At 40.4% G+C, this 21,582-nt stretch overlaps 1 protein-coding gene across 1 annotated transcript in view; it reads left to right on the forward strand.

The window, feature by feature from the left end:
* Window positions 1-21,582, forward strand: part of SYNE2 (spectrin repeat containing nuclear envelope protein 2) — a 175,578-nt gene that overhangs the window by 102,045 nt on the left and 51,951 nt on the right. Inside the window, exons 68-84 of the mRNA XM_065683130.1 lie at window positions 1,111-1,223; window positions 1,453-1,594; window positions 2,547-2,678; window positions 3,256-3,408; window positions 3,649-3,855; window positions 5,052-5,153; window positions 6,228-6,347; window positions 6,516-6,716; window positions 8,236-8,409; window positions 8,962-9,093; window positions 10,402-10,598; window positions 11,640-11,772; window positions 12,689-12,871; window positions 13,296-13,442; window positions 14,804-14,980; window positions 16,735-16,890; window positions 19,076-19,225. Coding sequence (XP_065539202.1) covers window positions 1,111-1,223; window positions 1,453-1,594; window positions 2,547-2,678; window positions 3,256-3,408; window positions 3,649-3,855; window positions 5,052-5,153; window positions 6,228-6,347; window positions 6,516-6,716; window positions 8,236-8,409; window positions 8,962-9,093; window positions 10,402-10,598; window positions 11,640-11,772; window positions 12,689-12,871; window positions 13,296-13,442; window positions 14,804-14,980; window positions 16,735-16,890; window positions 19,076-19,225 — 2,619 coding nt within the window. The remainder of the gene's footprint in view (window positions 1-1,110; window positions 1,224-1,452; window positions 1,595-2,546; window positions 2,679-3,255; window positions 3,409-3,648; window positions 3,856-5,051; window positions 5,154-6,227; window positions 6,348-6,515; window positions 6,717-8,235; window positions 8,410-8,961; window positions 9,094-10,401; window positions 10,599-11,639; window positions 11,773-12,688; window positions 12,872-13,295; window positions 13,443-14,803; window positions 14,981-16,734; window positions 16,891-19,075; window positions 19,226-21,582) is intronic.

The raw sequence follows: 21,582 nt of genomic DNA on the forward strand, positions 1-21,582 counted from the left end.
CAGGTGCATTTATTACCTGCTGCAGTTTTCCGTGTGGGATCAAATCTGTCCGGGGTTGGTTTTGGCCACCCGTCACCTCCAGGATTTGTTTGCATGTGTTGGTCAGGATGGAAAAAGGCCTCACCACTAAAATCCCATGTCCAGAAGGTTTAGTAGCACTGCAAAGCTGGATGGTACCCTGCCACTTGCCGTGTAGGCATTCAGATGGCATCACCCATCCTTCCAGTCTTCTATGTTTGAAGCACTGATGTATTATGAAGTCTGAACTTACTTATTGACATTGCTAAAGCCAAAGCTTTGTGAATGTTTTCCTATGGGCTAACTCACGATAACTTTAAAGTTGTTAACGCAATTAAAAAATCCTACTATATTCTATGCTCTGTAAACTACTTCTGTTTTGCTAACTGAAAATTTGCTTTTGCGCTTTTCTTGCTATTAGAAAAGAGTCAGAGAAAATGATCTAGCATAAGCTGCTAAAATTGCTTATTTTTCACTTGACACTCTTTTTTACTAATGGAACTCTGCCTCATATTTGAGCAAATCTCCATTTTCTCTTCCCTTTTTCTCTGTAGAAAGATGGCAGTTGATGGGCTTTAAATTTCTGTATGTGCATAATTTTTTTATGACTGATGGGTTTTGCTTTTAAAACTGGCTCAGGCAGAAATATTCCATAAAAATACACATCTTCAGAAAGAGGTTTGTTTGGTAATCTCATGTTTGCATATAAACTGCATTTTATTCTGATAGATGTTTTTTATTTTATATTTATATATTTATTATTTATATTTAGATATAAGGAAGAAGTTCTTTACTGTAAGGGTGGTGAGGCACTGGAATGGGCTGCCCAAGGAAGTTGTGAATGCTCCATCCCTGGCAGTGTTCAAGGCCGGGTTGGACAGAGCATTGGGTGACGTGGTTGAATGTGCGATGTCCCTGCCCATGGCAGGGGGGTTGGAAATAGATGATGTTAGGGTCCTCTCCAACTCTAACTATTCTGTGATTCTATTATTTTCTTTGCTAAATGTATTCACATAAAATGTGATTGGAAAAGCACAATCAGATTAATACAGTGCACATGATTTTACTGTTCATACTATTTTCTGTCCACAGGATCCAGAAAAAAAAGCAGCTGCACAGAAAAGCCTCTTTGACTTCATTGAGTTGTGCGTAGAAAAAGTGCAGCCACAGGTTGAGGACAGTGTGACTTCAAAATTAGAATCAAGGTACAAAATACCAAAACCAGTTACCAGATTCAGTGATGTGAAACTGAGAGATGGAGGCTGTCACAGGAAGGAAAAAGCCTGAAGAAATGTGCCAAAGTTTGGATTAAAGATCATCCATGCACTTGGTTTCACTTTGATTTTGAGGCGGGAGCAGTAGAAAGTCTTACAAATCTAATTTTGCTTATTCTGTTTCAGTATTTGCCGTGCTAATAGTGTTTTCTCAATGCAGCAATGGAGAATCTGATCCAGAGAGCAAACTAGCTGATTCCACTTTAGCTCCAAAGGACCAAACTGGTAATAAATGGCAGTATTTACAACAAGAGCTGTCATCAAAGATGAAATCTCCTCTCTGCCAGCTTGTGGAACCTCAGGTCTGTTTAAGTTCAGTAAAACACTCTTTCTGTGGGTAGTTGGTTGTGGTTAAGATAGCAATTAGGCTATCTTCCTGCATTGTTATGTCATGTCTCTTCATCAGGTAACTGAAATCTGTGCAAACGTTTTCCAGATGAAATTGTTACTGCATACTGTTTTCATGATTGTCTTTTGATTTTACTGCACAGTAATGTTAATAATGTCTCAGAAGTAGTGACTGCTAAGCACAGTGTGGGAGCAGATTGGTGAATCCTTGTAGTTGACATTCAGACAAGATGTTATCTGCTTAATTCTTTCAAGAGAACTAAGAGAGTTATCCAACAAGCTCCCAGATGATTTTCATGGATGTGGGTTAAGTCTCAGTTCTTGCAAGTTGAAAAAAAAAACATTTTTGTCAAAACAAATCTCTGCCTTAAATTTTATTTGCCATTCACTGTTGTGTTGTCTTTCTCACATATCAAAAGCAGAGTTTGAACTGCAACAGGAGCACACTGTGTGTGTATATATATATATATATATGTATTCTGAACAGACTGCAGAATTTTACTGTTTGGACAAAGCTGTAATTTCTGTCATTAACAGTTTTGTTCACATTAAATTAAGATGACTACATTTCCTGTTCTCTAAAATTTCTGCATTACATGGAATATCAGTCACGTAGAAGAATGAATGTCAGCTTTTTCAGGCAAGACTTCCACTGCAGTAGGCAGTAGGCCTCTCCTATCACAAACTACAACTTGTAGCCCTTAAAGCTATTTCAACCAGTGTCCCATTAGGGCATAGACTACCCAACTGATTTTTGCCAGTAAAAAGGGAACCCTGCTATCCAAGTGCTTTATATAATGCCTTGAAACTTTAATGCTTTCTGAGAGGTGTGTTGTCTAGTTGCCCATAGCCCTGTCTTCATTTGAGCTTTTCACCTAATTGCAATGTTCTTTTTCCAAATGTTAGATTACAGCAAAGATGAACATGCTACCCCGAGGCATATTTACTAGTGCAGGAACCCCCACTGTGGAAGAGCTGAAAACTTACACTGTCCAGCTGGGGGACCTAAGCCAAGAAGCAAATGTGGTTCATTCACAGGTAAAAATGTCATGTCCCAGCATTGAAAAAAATACAAGGAATTCTAGACACAAGGCACTGTTTGGGCACTGGGAAGCAACAATAATCATATTATTTCAAATGGCGCTCACTGCAGCGTAGCTTTTGCATCAGGTGTGGACTATGAAATAGAAATCAGTTTAGGATTTTGAGAGGAAACATTCTAAGCTTCAGCTGTGATGTTTCTGCTGCCTGAATCCAAAGATTTGCTAGTGTGGGTAGAACACCTCAAACTGTATGAAGCAAGGAGCCTGTGAAGGATTTCAGTAAATCTGCAGTATTGGTGCTGACAAGACAAATTGTGTTGTGCCCATTCATGAGATTAGAGACTTGTAAGACCACAGCCACTCCCAATACATAAATGGTCTTTCTCTCAGCTTTGACCTTGACAGCTCTGAATATTACATGCATATTACTGGCTCATCCAAGTCTGTTCCTCAGTATTTCATTAATTCCATTTTGTTACTAGCTGACTGAGCCTCTAACTTTTCACGAGTGAATAAATCTTAGCCATGACAAGGATGAAAGTACTGAAAACTTCTTACTTGCCTTTAACCAGGATAATGTTGCAGAGGAAGTCTCTTCTTACTTGGACAGAAAATTGTTTGAACTGCTTCTGGCAATCAGCCAGTGTTTGAATAACATGGAGGAGATGCTAAACACCTCGGTTCTCTCTGCTGAAGAGGCACCCGTGCAGCAGGCTCTTTACGAGGTAACTGTCCTAAAGCATCCAGGGAAAGAGAATCCCCAGTAGATTTCTTTTACAACAGAATAAATGTGGCATGATATTTTCTCTCTGTCATTCAGAGATCAACACCATCAAACTTGCACAGATTTTAGCCTATTGCTTTTAACAACAATTATCAACTTGAAACCTGCTTCTTTTTATGGTCATGAGTCCTTGGACAAAGAGACCCTTTTTACTCTTGTTATCTTTCTTTCAACCCTTTAGACTCTTTCTGTGGAGCTGCAAAAACTTCATGCTGATCTGAGTGATAAAAAGGATGATCTAAAGTCTGTTAGCCATGCTGGTGGGAGCACAGATGTGTTCTCTGAGTGCTTTAACAACTTGCAGGCACGGCTGGAACAAACTCAAGCTGCCACTGCTTTAAGGAGCAACTCAATGAAAGCTGGGCTGGATCATAATAGCAATTACCAGGTACTCCACTGCCAAATGCACATCTTACTTCACACCATCTGTTAGGCTTGTCAGTGTTAATGCATTTGGGTTGCAGATGGGCTTTTTTTTTTTTTTTTTGGTACTAAACAAGCTTGTCTTGGCCTCTCAAGAAGCAAATTAATTTTGCTGTTTATACAGTGCTGTTTGCAGTGCTGACTACCAGAGAGGCCTTGATCACTGGAGAAAATTCGCATGCAGAAAGGATGGAAGTAACCAGGGATCCTATGCACACTGAGCTACAGGCTAAAGCAAGTTTCTGTGTGTAGGGATCAGACCAAGAAAGGTTTTGAATATTCTTTCTGCTGCTCTGTGGGCTCTTCCCCTTTCCTGGGTTCTTCCCCTTTGCTGCCACGTCTGGCACTGGGCAGCTATATATTGGAGGTTGATTTGACCCTTTGTATTTACTGTTACTTTAGATTTTGTGCCATAGTAGCAGAAGCTATAGTTCTGCAAATTTGCCTTTTTTGTTCATCTTCAGAAAAGCAGATAATAAGAAAGTTTTCTATAGATTCTCATGTTGGGCTAAATCTGCTAGCTATTGCTGGGAAATATTCAGATCAGGTATTTAGGCTCAAGTAAGGAAAGAAAATCCTAGTCTTTGAAATACAGTTTGCAGTGTCCTTCAAAACTCCAGTGTGCTCATCATCTGCAAGTCAGCCTAGTTCTTTACTGCTGAACACTAAAACAATTCCTTTGAACAGTGGGATGTTGTCTCCCGACAGTAGCAGGATTAGTCTTACAATGTTTGCTCATGCAGATCCACGGAGCTCCATCAGTGGCCGGTAATGAGCACATTTTCAGAAGGAAAGAATTTGTTTCTTTATATGTTTCACAGATTTTTACTGTCATAGAGGATCAGTGTTATGGGAGTAATCTGCTTTTATACATAACACAGACTACAGAATTTCCTTCTCTAAAATACTGCTTTTCTAACTATTCTATGATTCTATGAGTCTAAATAATACAGATGCTTTATTTTTTTTTGTGGTGGTTTGGTTTGTGGGATTGTGGGGTTTTTTGTTTGGGGTTTTTTGTTTGTTTGTTTGGTTGGTTTTTAAAAGGAAAAAAAGTGCTTTTGCCATAACAGGTAATCATTTTGTTTGTTACGCAATTTTGTCTGGTTGTTACTATATTCCTGTTACGTGATATACCTCTGGTGCTTGTTGCTTTTGCAGAATGAAACCAGGCTGCTTTATGATCAGTTAACTGAGAAAAAAGCTGCTTTGCAGCAATGCTTGAATGCAATACATGGACATAATATTTCTGAACAGCTTCAGGTAATTTCATTCAACATAAAGGAGAGGAAGAACTCTCAGCATTTGATTTTATTTCCAGTTTTTTGCAATCTGTTAAGTTTCATGTTTTCTAAAGTTTGAGTCTCACTTAGGTTTTAAGAATGGTAAAGAAGAGAGTTCAGTATTTGCCACCCTTTTTTTGTTACTACACCCCTTTCTACAGTCTGACCAAATTCCAGTCCTTTTAGTAATTGGACTGGAGGAACCAGTCTCTCCACAGTCTCTCAGAGCAAATACACTCCACCTTCTGGCAGGGAAGAAAAGAGCTACATAAGTTAGAGCATTTCACGTCACGCTTCTTTTTATATGCAAAACTAGTTTTCTTTGCGGAAATAGGACTACAGTATTTATATCTACTCATTCAGCAATTCTGAGCACTTAATCATAGGACATTTGACCAGTTAAGCTATTTTCTTCAACTTTCATAAGGACAAGCAGAGAATTAAAATTCTCTACAGGCTACATATCCTCCGCAGAATGGTCATCTGCTATCTGTCTACTTCTTGGTGAAGCAACATTTTTGTTACAGGCCCATAACCTTGTTTATAGGCAGAATTTTTCTGCCAGGGAGAAAACTACATTCAGAACTGCTGAATCCCCTAGCAAGGACTGTTGCTTTACATATATTCTGTCAAGTAACCACTCTTGAAAAAGAAATGCCAAAAGTATATAGCTTCCCTTCCTTCAGAAAGAACCTGACTCATCCACCCCTGACTGGGTTGTTCTATGTCATAAGAAAAAATGGTATTTTCTGAGCACATGATTCCTTTTAGTGGCTGCTCTTGAATTAGTAAACTGAAGTGCATGTTGAATGTTGGACTGAGACACAAGACCTGAATTGTCTTCTGGCTGTGCCATGAGAACCCAATAAGCTGTGTCACGAACAATCTTACCTGTTTATAAGGTCATGGGATCTCAGTGTCTCCTTATAAACTTATGAAGACGCTGGGCTTATAAACTTATATCCAGATGCTGGATCCGCTGTGCTACTAGTGATAATGGAAAGTTTAATGGAACTAGAACTCTTCTTAATAGCTTATTTTGTCCTTAATTCAGAAAACTGATGCCTGTGCTTTGGAGCTGCAAGACCTTGAAAACCAAGTAGCAAAACTGAGAGGCCATGGGGAAAGACTTCAATTACCCATCACCTTAATCCAGGAAGTTTATAAATTAGAGGTAAGAGCACAGTACAGTTTCCACTTACTCAGCAAGGTTTAGTCCTCCAAACAATATATTTTTAGCATCAAAAGGCCGATGATTATTTTGCATTCTGGGAGTGTATGTGCAGGTTTGTAAAATTCATTTTTGTCCTTAATAAATCACTAAACTCTGTTTACATTGTAGGATGTTTTGGACGACATGTGGGGGATCCTGAAAAGAAAGTATGAGGAGCTGAACTCTACTTCCATCAGTGGAAGCCAGTATGAGGAGTTATTGCATGGATTTGCAGAGTTGGTAGCTATTGGACAGGAGAAGATTGCACAAGATCCAAAACAGCTAATCAAAAGCAGAGCAGCTCTACAGTCTCACCTGGAAGATCACAAGGTATAAGACACTTATCGCAGCACTGCTCAGATCAACATAGCTGATTTCTCTCCAGTGTTAAGGAGAAAATAACTAGCTTATAGCATAGGGGAGGGACTGGAGTGCATGCAGAAAGCAGAGTTTTTCCATAGATCAAAATAGGACACACTAAGATATGAAAGAGAGGTTGTTATTACAACTGCAGTTTTGGTGATCAATCAAGATCAGGATGGCTTACCTCAGAAGATACTGATGTGTGAAGAAAACACATGTACTCCTAATTACTGGTAATAATCAATAGTGAGGTTCTTGAAATTGCTGTCTTAGCAATTGGGAGGGCTCTTTTGTTTTCAGCCTTCTGAGCCATCGTGATTGAATGGAAGAAACTTACTCTTAACAGCCCCTTAGCTCCTTTCCTAAATGGAGGATAGTTTAGATCCTCCCTTTGGCAGCCCTGCATCCCTGTACCCAGCTGCTACATGCTCGATGGGAGACGGCTGAGAATGCACCTGTATCCTCACTGTCCTGCTGTTTGGCAAGAAGGCCTGGCCAATGCTAAGACACTTGACGATGACTCTGTTATGTCAGTGCTTTGATTTAAGTGGTCCACATAGCTCAAACTTCTGTAAGATTTGTTTCAGGATGCTAAGCACTGCAAATCACTATTCCAGAGTGGTAGGAATGGTGTTTGTCACTCACAAATTAACCCTTAATTGTCCAAAGCAAAATGTTAGGAATTTATTTACAAAGAAAAGCAAAGAATATGTCTGCAGTCCTAATATACATACATTGTTTTACAAAAGCAAAAAAAAGTACAAAAGCCATTTTCCCTCCCCTGGTAATCAGGACTTAGCAGGAGGTTCACATAACCTATGCCTGGGGTCCGGTCCTTAAGTGAAATTCTTGTACTTGTCTATTAGTCCTTAGTAAAGATGATGTTGACTGAAGAGTGTGAAGTTAAACCCTCAAAACTTTTTTTGTGGGGGTAAGCATTTTGTTCAGACATTTTTCAGGAGCTCAGCTGAGCCATAGCTAAAGCAAACTGTTACATTGTAGTTATCCCAAAGGATTACTGTGCCTTGCATACTACTTAACCCTTAGAACTGCTAATACCTTTGGTGCTTGGAGTCATCTTGCATCCAGGTGGAGCAATTTGAATAATGGCTATCCAGTGATAACTACCTCATGCTAAATTATGAATTTAGTTATAGTTAAATTCTTCCTACCATCATCTTTGTGCAATGTATTTCATAGTTTGTATTTCATATGAACTGAAGGTATAAATGTAAATCTTTTCCTTTAGAAATGTATATGTGAAATTAGTGTATGCAACTCATCACTGGTTCCTGACTAAATGTAAAATGATCAGTAACTGCATGTCTAGGGGTGATGCAGAATTTGGGTAGAAAGCTCCTGACTCCAGCTATGAGAGACCCTAAAACTGGATGGTCTTCTCAATGAGTCTTCTCTGTCTTCTTCATACTCCTGCTGTGGATATGTGGTCTCTCTTAAAGAGCAAATTTAAACTTGTTTTTTTCAGGACTTTTTCCACAGCCTCATGACCCACATGGCTTTCATACAAGCATTTTCAAAGAAAGTGAGTCCTTCCATCCTACAAAACAAAGAGGAATTTTGGAGAGAGATGGTGAATGAAGTCACATTGCTGGAGCAGAAGGCCTGCCAGTATGGTATACACCTAGAGAGCTTATTAAAGGTAATGAGTCAAAAGAAAATCAGAGTAAAGGCTGGAGGGAAGAAAAAGAGTTGCATCTAGGGAAACCCTTTCTGCACCAGTGATTTCTTGGTCTAGTAGTTGTCCTTTCATGTCTCCACTGGACAGCAAAAGTCTGTTAGTTGTTCTCTGTGTGTCTGGCTTTTTTCCTTGAAAACCTCTGAAAGTGGACATTTCAACCCATTACTCTGACATGGGTGGGAATTCATGACTTCTTACAATCATTTTTGAGTGCCCAGACTGACAGAAAAGTCCTTTAAGGCACAAAAATACCAACACCGTTTTAAAATAAAACATAAAATAGATCTTAAAACACCCTTAGAGAATAAAAAAGTAACCATACCACTTTAAAATAAGAAATGTTAAAAATATTGTCTAGTTAAGTAATTAATTCATCTGTGCTAAAATCATTCTTCACCTTTTTTTGTGTTCAGTTTCATTGAAGCGAGAGCTGCTCATGCTAGAATAAGCAGTCTAGTGTGGCCAGAATGCAGATAGATATGTGCTATGTTCATGCTACAATGTATTTTTTAGGAATGGATGGAATTTGATGATGAATACCTAGTTTTGAGTAAGGAGATGGAGGCAATTACCTCTACGTTGCCTTCTGTGAATTTGGTTGATGAAACAGAAGAAAGATTGATGGAAAGGATTGCACTTCTGGAGGTATTTATGCATCTGTCTTTCTGACTTGTTTTCTTCATGTATCTGTAGAACCGGGAAAAAGAATAGTTAGAATATGAGGAGAAGATTATTTGCAGGGCACTTTTTCCTTTGTGTGCTTGTTTGTGTGTAGATTCAAGCTGAAAATCTACATTTAAAAGTAGTAGGAGTACAGGCTGCTAATTTCAGCCAAGGACTACAAGTTCATTTAAGTGGGAATAATGACTATAGCTACTTAGAACTTGGTCTTCAAATACAAATAATTGGGAGAACATGCTGTGGTGGCTACATGGATCCCAAGGACAGCAGGGAGCCTTGGAATGAACACAGAGCTACTTCTCTGTAACTCAGGAATGGTTTTCATGCCATGATGTAAAACCTATGGAAGAAGAGAATCAACCTCGTAGCTTCAAATATCTGAACTGCTATTTAGTTTTGATCAGAAGGTCTACAGGTTTATCAGCTACTTTTAAAATCCTGAGAATTCAAACTGAAATGTTCTGATTTCTGTCTTCTGGGGGGAAGGGGAGGAGTCCCAGCACTAGAGCTTCTCAGTTTCAAGGACACAGCAGAATCAAGTTTCCTTATTCTTAATTCTTAATTCCTGTGAGAGAAATATCCCTACTAACAATATTGTACAAGCCCTTTATTCCTGGAGGCAAATCACAGAATTGCTACTTTCTGCCTTTTCCCTGGAATTGATTTACTTCCTGAGCTGTTTTTTCTTTTTTTCCCTTTTTTTGTTTTGACCTTGCTGTGAAGCATAGTAATGCTAAAATGATGCTTTGCTTTTTTTCACCCGTCTAAGCAAACCAGACCACTCCTTTACTTAATGTCTTCACTGTTAATTCTTCATTCCTCCCTGCCATCATTATTCAATAATTACACTAACAGCTTCCTTCAAAAGACTGGTGATATTTTTAAAACAGGGATAGAGTTTGAAGACCCTCTAAGAACAGGAAGGCAGTAACTTTCTGCTGAGGACAGTAATATGTTTGGACAGTGCAACCAGATGTGAGAGAGAGTGTTTGTCCATTGCCTGAGGTTTAAATGTATCAAAAAAGCCCATCAAATCATAAGACAGTCATTCTGCTAATGTATGAAATTATGCTGAGATCTGTCTTGATCTATTGAGAGGAACCAAAGCAAACTGCGTACCTTTTGCATGTAATGAAGTACAGATTCCTTCTGTTTGGAAAACAAAATGCATGATAGAGAAAATGTGAGATTAAGAAGTTAGAACAAATTATGCATTTTGCTGGTTGTGTTTTTAAAATATTATTGTTTTGTAAACTTCCCATATTCTCATAGCAAATCAAAAACAATGTTAATGAAAAGCATGCCAGGCTGTACCAGATGGTGAAAGAAGGGAAGAAATTGCTGACTGCTGTGAGCTGTCCAGAAATAAACTACCAGATTGGGAAGCTGGAAGAGCAATGGTTATCTTTAACTAAAAAAGTTGGCCATGAACTACACCGACTGCAGACGTTACTCAAACTCTTGGTCAGGTGGGTATAGGAAAGCAGTTAAGAGGTATCAGCTAGAAATTATTTTCTGATCTCCTGTTGATTTATTTTCTGAAATATGGCTGTGAATTAATAAATATGAGAGCTCCTTTGAGCTAAAAATGAGGAAAAAAACCCCAACAAAACCAAGCACAAAAGCAGTGGTGATCAGAAGAGTGGCTCCTTATTACACAGCTGATCTCTCACTGTGTAGACAAGTCATTCACTTCCTGCTTACTTTGTAGGATCAGTGTTTTAATTGCTGCCATTGCAAAGTCAGTGCAATGGTGAGAGCTGCATCATGCTGCAATTTTTACATTGGACGTGTTAACAGAAGCTCTGATGCTGCCCTAAGCATTTTGGCCTGCTACAAATGCAAGCTAGCCTTGATTCATATGGAAAGGTGTAATGTCACATCTGTGCATGTACACTGTTCACCTTACAAACATCGAATACTGGCTGATACACTTTTCTTTTGAAGCTCTTCGAAGGGGAAAGACCCAGTGTTTTCACATGCCCCAAGCCAACTGTCAGTGCAGTCCTGGCAGTCAGGTGGAGAAAGTCTGGGGCTCTATATCACAGTCCACCAGCTGATGTACCAAGCATGCCTTGTCTGTGTGCTCTGATCTCAGGACAGCTGGACCCTTAGTGTGGACAGAGCATACTAGTGTTTGTTGGTATTTACCCCTGCTATGTATTGTGCACTGTATCTTGGAGTGTGCACAATCTCCTCTGGTGGTTTTGACGTCCAGCAAAGCTTTCTTCATGTGAGCTTGTCCTGGCAACTGCTGGGTAAATACAGAAAGAGAATTTCAGGGAGAGCAGACCAGCTGAAAACAGCTGATAGGAACAGTTTTGTGTACATCCAGCAGAACTGTTGTGTTGCACGTTGATCCATCCTGTAGCCATTCTGTAGGGTTATGTAGCAGCATAGGTGCCAGATAGCACATGCCTCCTAACAGAGAGGACAACTTGGAGGGGGAGAAATGTATCCTACATTCAGCTTGGAGATGTATGCTTGTGTGCTTTGTTTTCTCCTTGTAGCTACAACAGACACTCAGAGGAACTAATGAAATGGCTGGATTCTGCTCAGCAGAGAATGATTTTTTTGAAGGAGGAGTCTCTCAATGTGGCACAATATCCTGTCACCATCCGGAATAATATCAAGAGCTCATTTGTAAGTAATTTCTCTTGTCAGGTTTAGATAAGACATTGTGTCTTTCAGTGAAAATGGCCTTTTCAGTGGTTTTTGTATTTGCCATGACCCAGAAGCTGCCCACATAATACAGCGTTGAATGACTGTGTGTCCCAAAGCCACCCCATTATCTGTGTGAGAACCATGAGAATGGGAAGCTATCAAAGACCTTCCTTCTGACTGGGAGGCCAGGTAGAGTGCATAAATTGGAATGGAGTTCTCATAATAAACTCAACTGCAAGGCATCACGGCCCAGACAGGATCTCTTGAACACCTGAAACGTAATAGTATGATTTCTGTCTTGCTCCTGATGCCAAATACAGCAGTTCAGCCAAGCTGATGGGCCACTTACCAACTGAATCTGGAGTGTGGGCGTAGTGAACACTAAGGCTGTTCTTCACTAGGGACCAGGTCTGTGAAGATGGTTTTCCAAAACCAGAGAAGAGAAACATGCTGAATTACATTTCATGTCTTTGCATGTCCCCTGGTGCTGTGCTTCCCTTCTATGACTAGTCAGGAGGTTCAGCCCCACTGTGAAGCCTGACAGAACGACTCTTGCACAGTGGGAAAGCAAACATCATGAAGGTGGACTGATAGGTGTGAGCTGGCCAGAGACCTGAGGACTGGGGTTGCTCCCTGGACCTCTGTGTGAAGTGGGGATCAGGATATTCCCAATCGCTGTGGAGCAAAAGGTGGAATTCAGCATTGTATCAAGGTGGGCAGGAAAAGGCCTTGCCTGCTGCCAGAACATGTTGAGTTTAGGTTTTCTGAACTTTGCAAACTTGCTAAAATCTGGTTGTTCAGACAGCTCATCCTTTGACTGAAAAACTGGTTTGTCTTCTTTATTTAAAAAAATATATAAAAATTTACCCCCTCAAATTTCTCCCATGCACTTCAGACATTATCTAAGGAGATTGATGAAAAATCTTCTCTGAAGTCATCTGTGGTGAGCACTGCCAACCAGCTCTTTCACATGAAGCAAGGTGATACTGCAGCAATTAAGTCATCTTTGGCAAAGATTGAGCAAGAATGGGGAGAACTGATTACACAGCTCCCAGCCATCCAAGAAAAGCTTCACCAGGTGAGAAACTGCTGACATCTCTCAGTTCAAGCTAAGTAATTATTTTAAAATGTTGCTGTGGGATTTAGTTGGCTGCTCCATAAAGCATCTCCTTCCTAATTAGCTGTCTTCTTGCTTTCAGAATATCCCCAGTATTGTACTGCAGTTTAATTATTGCTGTGTTCTTTCTGGGCTGTTTTGTACATGTCTATAATATTTACAGTTTGATATGTAAGTCTGTGACAGTTAGAATTTTACTTCAAATTTCTGAATTTTTAACCTTTTCTTACGTCATATATCCCTCTGTAGTACAGGGCTCACTTTCAAGTTCATACTCCAGTAATTGCAATTATAGTGCCCGGGCCTTTCTAAAAATATGGGTGTCATCTTCCTTGATTTTTCTAACAAGCAGAGTGTAGGGGACTCATTATATGCTCTTCCCCAGCTTCAGATGGAAAAACGTTCATCACTGGAAGCTGTTGTTGACCTAATGAGCTGGCTGTACGATGTGGAATTTGAGCAGAAATACAAGGAGCCAATAAATGCACAGTGGAGTGCTGCCCAAGTCAGAAGCCTCCTTCAGAAGTACAAGGTAAATGAGAAACTGTAAGTCCAGGCCTTCTGCAAGGTGTTTAGCTGTAGAAAGGATGAAAAGAGCCTACAAGCACAGTGATATCCTTCACCTTGCTGTAAAGAGGGTTCCTTAAACAGTTTGAAAGGTACCTTAACATCTTCCTTTATAAAAACCTTTTTTGTCCATGGCACACAAAACACTGCCGGCCCTGCAGTACAGCAGCTGCCTGCTGTGTAATGATCTCATGCTGTCCCATCTGTCTCACTTATTTTCTCTGACATTTAGATTATAAAACATGTTCACAAGGAAAGCTTTGCTTCCTTAGGAAGATAGACTCTGTGTTCATGCTGTATTTTAGTCTGTCTTTTCAAGAAGGAATACCTTGTAATGGAGCTCCATAACCACGATCCATTTAACTAGACAACAGGGGTTTTGAATACTATGTTTCATCAGCTGCAGTTCACAGCCACGTTGGTACTGTACATAAGGCAAGTGCCAACGTAAACATTTCTTTCAAAGTGCATTAGTATAGCATTATATAACATTTTGGTCTATATCAGTTCGATTTGGTAGTTAGAACATGTAGGTGAGGTGCTGGTTTTAACACCTTGGATATTTAGGCATCAGTTTCTTGGTGTGTCTTCTGCATTTGTCAGCAATGTGGGGATGTGTATGCCGGGAAGAAGCTGGGATCAGGGTCACAAATTCCTACAGGGAAGCAGCTACAGCTTCAGTACCTCTACTGTGGTATTCCCTAGTGGCTTTTTTCCAGGTACTACTAGATACAGTAAGGAGCCCTTTCCTCCTCTCTTATAAGACCTGAAATAAAAAGGCATTCCCTTATGATATTCTCACTTTGCATGTAGTTTCTCACTCATCTCTGTGGGAAAGGACACTCGTACTGGCGGACACTCTCCTCCCAGATATTCTGATACCAGGTATTTTGATAAAGGAGCATAAGCCCTTGTCTACACTTGTCTATGAATCACAGGAGTGTGGGAAGGCCTCGGTCTTAGTCTAATCTGGGCCCATGGCAGTGTGATGGTATTGTCCAGTGGATAAAGTACTGGGTCTTGTACCCATAGGTTTATTCTCTGCTCCAGCACTAGTTCTTACCTTGAGCTAATCACATAATGGTAGGGATTTTCTGCAAAAGTTTCAGTGAATGGAAATAGCTACAAGAATGTAGAATGGTAAAAATTGAGAATTATTCCTACAGCCAGGTGTCTTTCAGAAAAATATTTTAGGCCATGGTTCAGAATAAGCCATCAGCGTCCCATAGCTATACTTGAAGCATCTGTGGAATTGATCAGAATAAAACTGGCAAACTGATTGTTTTATGCTTTTGTTTTTTCTTGTGTCTTCCCTGCCCCCTCCAGGAATATATGATGGAAATGAACGTTAAACAGTGGACAGTAGATTTTGTTAACCAATCACTCTTGCAGATGAGCACTTGTGATGTGGAAAGCAAGAGATATGAAAGGACGGAATTTGCAGAGTATCTTGGAGAAATGAACCTGCAGTGGCACAGGGTGCAGGCATCTCTGAACAGAAAGGTTTGACTGAGTTCTTCCTGCTTTCTTTCTCACAGCTCTGGTCTTGCCTCTGCCAGTGCTCTGTATTGTGCAAGCAGCCTTTCTGAGTCTGAAAATACTGCTGGACACAGTAAAGCTCCCTGTGCTCTCTGCTGTCTTTCCATGCTGCTGTCCAGTGTGGCAGCCTATGGAGTGGCCTTGTAGCACATGAGCTATCAGCTGGTGGGCAGGCATCTAAACATCCGCAAGGTCTGGGAGGGTAAACTCTCCTGTAACTTGCATGGACAAAGACAAAACCTGCTCTTCATGACAGTCTGGGGTTTACCCTAGTTAACTCTATTAGGTGAAAAAAATAAGATTCCTCATATGAAGAAAATACAGTCAGTGACATGTCAACAAAGAAGATCTATATTGAGAAAACTATGTAAAAGGAAGAATTCAGGGTAGTGAGATCTGTCAATTGGGGGAAACTGGGGAGCTGTGAAATTTGGGGCATTTAAAACTTAGTGGGAAAAAATACTGGATGGTTTGTGGAAAGAAGAGGTGCTACACTGCTTGGTACAGCCAGGCCCTGCTCAGCAAACACAGCACCAGAAAAGCAGACAACCCCTCTACATGCCATATGACGCAAATAAGACATGGGGATATAGTTAAGCTATCACCCATTTTCCTGTTGTAGCAGTTGGATTTGCCAAAAAAGTAATTAATAAGAAAGAAATGTTGACAGCTGTATTCAGATAGAGATATATGTGCTGGAAAAGGCATGGCAGGGATCAGTCCCCCATCTTGCTCCAGCCCTGCTAGGTCACTGGAAAGGGGTTGCTGTCTGTCTGCGTTCTCCTTCTGAAGTAATTAAATATGCTTTCCCAATAGAGTGCTTTGAAGAACAGCAGCTATAGTCTACATGTAGGCTAACTATAGATCATCTTTCTCAGTAGAAAATCTGTTTCAGGCAGTGTCTCGGAATTATTGTAGTGAGGCTACAAAATAATCCATGCATCCAGAATTAGATGCCACTGCTTGTGTGCCTCAGTGCCTAGAAAAGCTAATGTGACTCATGTGATATAGGGAAGGTTAGAATCCCAAAATGCAAGCATGAGGCTGCTGGAATGCAGCCTTTTGCCAGCACATTCCTTTTTCATCTTTTTCTCTCCTGAATGTACAGGGAGAAACCTGTGCTTAGGGCAACTTTGGGAGAAGCTGCCCACCCTGAATCCAGATACAAAGACTGCTGAACAAACAGAAAATTCCCAAATTTTTCTGTCTCAGAAAGCCTTCAAGAAACATGTTCAAGTGGAAAATCTGGTTCCTGCACAATTGAAACTATCCATTATGGAATTCCAACTGGAGGGGGAAGTTATCTTCTCTAACCATTTTCAAGAAACTGCATTCTAGGATTTTAATAGATCCTCAAGGCCTAAGACTGAGGATAGGAGACTTGAGGTGCCTTGCTTGTTAGTAACTTTGTTGGTGGGTTTGAGGAAGAATGAGGTTTTCAGACTCCATATGAATGTATCCACATAGCCTAGGGTCCCCCACCTTGTCAGGTCTACAGGCTGCCAGCTCTAAAACCCACAGTGCTGTGTTTTCTTCCTAGAGAAAAGGTCAGATACTAAAAAGCCAATAAAACTTTTCACCTTTTTCTTTCAAAATGTTTTCTCTTAACAATACTTTCAATGTAGATACTGTCATCTCAAATTTTGTCCTGGAAGGGGGAGCCCTGTTTCTGCTCACCTCTAGGTCTAAGTAAGTTAAAATACTTCTGTAACTTTCAGATACAAGACCTGGAAGATGCTTTGGAAGACATTACTGAAAATGAGAACAAAGCACAGAATCTACACAATTGGCTGGAAGCTCAGAGTGAGCGACTGAGGTCTTTACAAACTCCAGCAAGTCTGATCTCTGCACAGAACACATTAGATGATTGCAAGGTAAAGCCTTGTATGTGTGATGTTATTGTAAAAGCATTTAGCGCTTTGTTGAATCCAGACTAAAGAACTGCAAAGATTTTAACAGAAAAAGTATAAAGGAAGTTGGTGTTTTCTAGAAGAATGCTGCAATGTAATTCTAATTAAAGCATGTTAGATTCAGGTGATAAAGAGCCAGATCCACTTTGTCTTGGGTTCAGCAGTAGCAGTCATTTTTCTCCCTCCTAGTAGCTGGTGCAGTGCTATGTTTTTGACTTTCAGCCTGGGAACAACACTGATAACACCGATTGTTTCAGTTGTTGCTAAGTAATATTTACTCTGACCAAGGGCTTTCCGAGTCTCATGTTCTGCCAGGGAGGAGGGGAAGCTGGGAGGAAGCAGAAACAGGACACCTGACCCAAACTAACCAAAGAGATATTCCATACCACAGCACGTCATGCCCACTATATAAACTGGGAGCAGTTACCTGGAAGGGCTAGATCACTGCTTGAGTCAGGCTGGGTATCAATCGGGGGGTGGTGAGCTGTTGTATTCTCTTCCCCTGTTATTTATCTTATCATTATTATTATTGGTGGTAGAAATATTGGGTTTGTGATATACCTTAGTTACTGAACCGCTGTTATCTCAGCCTATGGGAGTTACATTCTTTTGATTCTCCTCCCCATCCCTCTGGGAGTGGGAGGGGAAGGACGGGGAGTGAGTGAGTGGCTGTGTGGTTCTGAGTTACCGGCTGGGCTTTAACCACAACACATTTTTAATGTGATTTGCTATTTTATGTTTTTTTCTTCCAATTGAAGATGCATCTGCTGTTGTTCTGTGGTATCTGGAGTGTTGTGCAGCAATACTATAGATCTTATTCTGAGATGCCTCCAAAAGTTGTTCTCAGTTCATCACAGCCATGGCAAAAGCTATCCATCCCATTAGTTTGAAGAACTGTGGTGGAAGTGCTGGAAAACTGCACAGTCCCATTTGGAAAAATAGCAACTCCCTCTACTCTTGTCACAGAATGTAGTCTGTCTGCACCAGCTTCAGGAATCCGGGTGTCCTTTGGTTTTGTTGTGTTTTACTAGGCATCAGCTCCCTCAAAATTAGTATAGGTGGAGCCAACCAATAATTGGTTTCTCTGACAGTCTGCTCTTTTCATTGACTACGGTGTTCCCTCTCTATTTTTTAACATGGAATATTTGTTCTTCCGTTGCCATGGTTATGTCTCTCTCTTTTTGGCTCTCTCTTGGGCTGCTTTTATTGCCCAGAGTGCTCTGTTACACACTTGTGTCTTTGAAGTACTCTGAAATATATCGAGGGGCCAGAATGGAAGAAAGGCACAGGGCATCTCTGACTAAAATACTAACCTGCTTTCAGAAAGGTACACTGCTAGCATGCAGGTGCCTAAAATGTTTTATTAAAATTCATTTTCTCAATAAAAATTAGGTCCAAATTTGAAAATGTTTTGGGGACAGTAAGAAGGGGGAAGGGAAATGGTCATGGCTTTAAGTACAGTGTTACAGGAAAATGTTACAGCCCATTGCATGTATGGATATTTACTGACATTGTGAAGAGCTTACTGCTGAGCTTTCCCTGGCATGTTAAGACTAGATTATAATCTTGTTGATTGTGTTGGGGGGTGAAGTTACTCTCCCAGGCATTTCCATTGATTTCAGTGAAGTTCCTCGCCTGGGAGGACAAGCTGAAAATAATTGTCTAGAAGTAGTTAGGATGTCAGGGACTCTTATATTGAAAATCAGTTCCTATCTTAACATCTGTCTGGTGGAACAGAGGAGACCTGAATGCTACCCTGCCCAAGAAAATGTTCAGTTGCATTAACACGAAAACTTTGGTATCATGTAGGAGAGGTACAGAGGCCTACGTGGTGGCTGCGGAATTGTCTCATGATTATTTCCTTCCCAAGTATGATGTACAGTGCTCATGCTGATACTAAATGGACTGATTCTCGCTCTACTTGCAGGACACTGTCTAAAGCAGTCACTATCATTTTGAATTCCTGTAAAGCAGTTGTTCTGTATGAGAGTTGAAAAGGTGGTTTTGTTGCATGACTGAAGAATCACACAAAATTGGTTTTAGGGGAGGAATGTTTAAGCTCTTCACACAGAAGGTTTTTCTATGGTCTTGTCAAAAGATCTTATTTCTCTTTTTTTTTATGTATTTTTTATTTTCTTCTTTCATTTAGGAGCTAGAAGATCAACTTGCAACTAAATCTAGAACTCTTGATGAGCTCAAACAGTGTTTTGGTTTGAATAGTAGTGCAGAACAAACCCCAGAAGCTCAGCCTGTCGCATTAGCTGAACTGAGTGAAATGCTGAACAGCCTTACAAACCAGGTAAAAGCTTTGTTTGCATTCAGATTTCCTCCACTACATGTTTTTGCCACCTTCTGACTCATGTGCCAGGCCATCTGGTCCACACAGTCCAGTAAACCTGGACTGGTTCTCTAGTTCAGTTGTATTACTCATTGCCAAGGTCTGGGTCATTGTCATGCTTGTTGTTGGGGTTTGAGTAGTCGCAGGTACTGGTCACAGGAACTAAATCAGCTGCAGTGCTTGTCACTGAAGATTGAATAGCCACCATACTTGCTGCTGGGGTTTGAGTGGCTGCAGTGCTTGTCAAGGGGATAAAAATAACTGCAACTGCTGCTGTTGGAGTTTGAGCAGATACTGGTCATAAGAATTTGAGTAGTTAGAGTGCCTGTTGTGGAGGCTGAAGTAGCTCCAGTGCTTGTCACTGGAGTTTGAATAGCTCTACAGTGTGTGTCGCAAGGGCTGAAGCAGCCAAAATCCTTGTCACTGGAATTTGAGTAGCCACAGTGGCTGTCACTGAAGCTTGAGTTCCTCTTCTTCTCCTTCAAGCTGCAGTGCTTCTCATGCAGGTTGGAATAGCCCACATGTAGCTGTTTAAGCCTAAGCAAGATACGAACTGTATTCAACAACATAGACTCCTAGTGATAGGGCCAGGCTGGTTTAAGCATCCCAAGATGCTGACAGAATAGTCAAAACTTTCAAAATTCTCAAATGCTGCTGTAAATAACCTGGTGAGGGAGATATCCTCCATTGGTTGGCATTCTGAAGAGAAATGGCAAAAGGCAGAATTATTAATAGTTCCCGTTAGCTGGCTCCCAAAATACAGAGGTGATGAAAATGCTGAGAACACATACCAGATAAGTTTCATGACCAGCAATTCTACCGTATCACAAGCCACTATTATAAAGCACAACAAAACAAGAGCCTTAGCTCAGGCACCAAAGCCAATAAACACCAAAACGGGGAATTCAGGCTGCAATTATGGTGTTACAGAACTCTGGGACCAAGTGCAACAACTACAAGAGCAAATAAATCAACATTGTGAACAGCAGCTATTAATCCAATAAAGTGAATGCTTATAGCAAATTTGTTTTGACACACCCTGGTCAAATCTGTCATTATCTCAACCCTTTGATCCGCACGCTGGGTGCAAAAAAGGACTGTTGTGGTTTAAACCTAGCTGGTAACTAAGTACCACTCTTCCTTTTTTTTCCTTTTTTCATTTGGAAGCTAGAAAATCAGCTCACAACTAAATCCCTAATTCTTCATGAGCTCCGACAGTATTTGGCTTTGGTTAGTAGTGCAGAACAACACCCAGAAGCTCATTCTCTCAGGATAGTTGAGCTGTGTGAAATGGACAGACTCGTAAACCAGGTAGAAGGTTTGTTTGAGTTTAGTTTTCCTCCAGTGCATATTCTTACCACCAGTGTTATCAGTATTCTTCATGGGATGGCAGGAGCTGGTACAAAAAAGATGCAAAGTATTCCTTATTTTTAACCTAAGATTTTATTTTTAAGTCTTTACCATAATGTAAATTAATGTATTTCCAATGTTAAGAGAGAAAGTCTGATCTCAAAGTAGTAGTAGAAGATAATCTGCAGTTCAATAAAATTTAAAAAAAAAATAGCACTGCTATTTTTCTGTCAAGCTGGAAACAGAAACCTGTTTTCTCTTGATTTGCTTCTCTTTCATGCCCTGGTCTTTCTCCCCTGTAGTACACTGGTGGAAGGTACTACTCCTGCCCCATTCTCACTGCAGCTTTTCCATCCCCCAGCTATTCTTTTGTCCACACAACTGGATGGATTTCGCTATCATTAAATCCTATGTAGTTTCCAGTTGTTTCAAGGAGAGTCTGGCAGATTGGTTTCCCATGCAGATTGACTCTCCAGCAGTTTGTTTTTGTAGTTATATTCTCTTTATACTTGGAACTGATCTTTTTAATCTAGATTTAATTGATAGGCACAGAACATATAATAACTAATACATTTATTTAGATGCAAATTTGTGATAATACACAACCATCTGCTGCAGAGAATGTCTGCATGTGCAGTGAAACACTGAATACTGCTTACTTCCCATGGATGACTGCTCTCAGCATAGCCAGGATGTGATTTCAGATATAGGTCTAAGGAGATGCGGTATCTTGATTGTATTGTTCATAGGTTGATCTCAAGACTGTGAGTCTGTGGCCCAGACATTTCATGAGCATAATGTCTTTCCGTCTTCCTTGTGTGGCAGTAATAGCTGCAGGCTACAAGAAATAAGATTCCTCCCACCTATACCATGATTCAAATAAGAACAGGGATGATTAATCCATCAACACGTGCATGCCTGGAACTTGGATACTAGGATACAACGCTCTATATAGTATATTCAGGGTG

This window comes from Lathamus discolor, chromosome 6, assembly GCF_037157495.1.
Source record: "Lathamus discolor isolate bLatDis1 chromosome 6, bLatDis1.hap1, whole genome shotgun sequence".
NCBI lineage: Eukaryota > Metazoa > Chordata > Aves > Psittaciformes > Psittacidae > Lathamus > Lathamus discolor.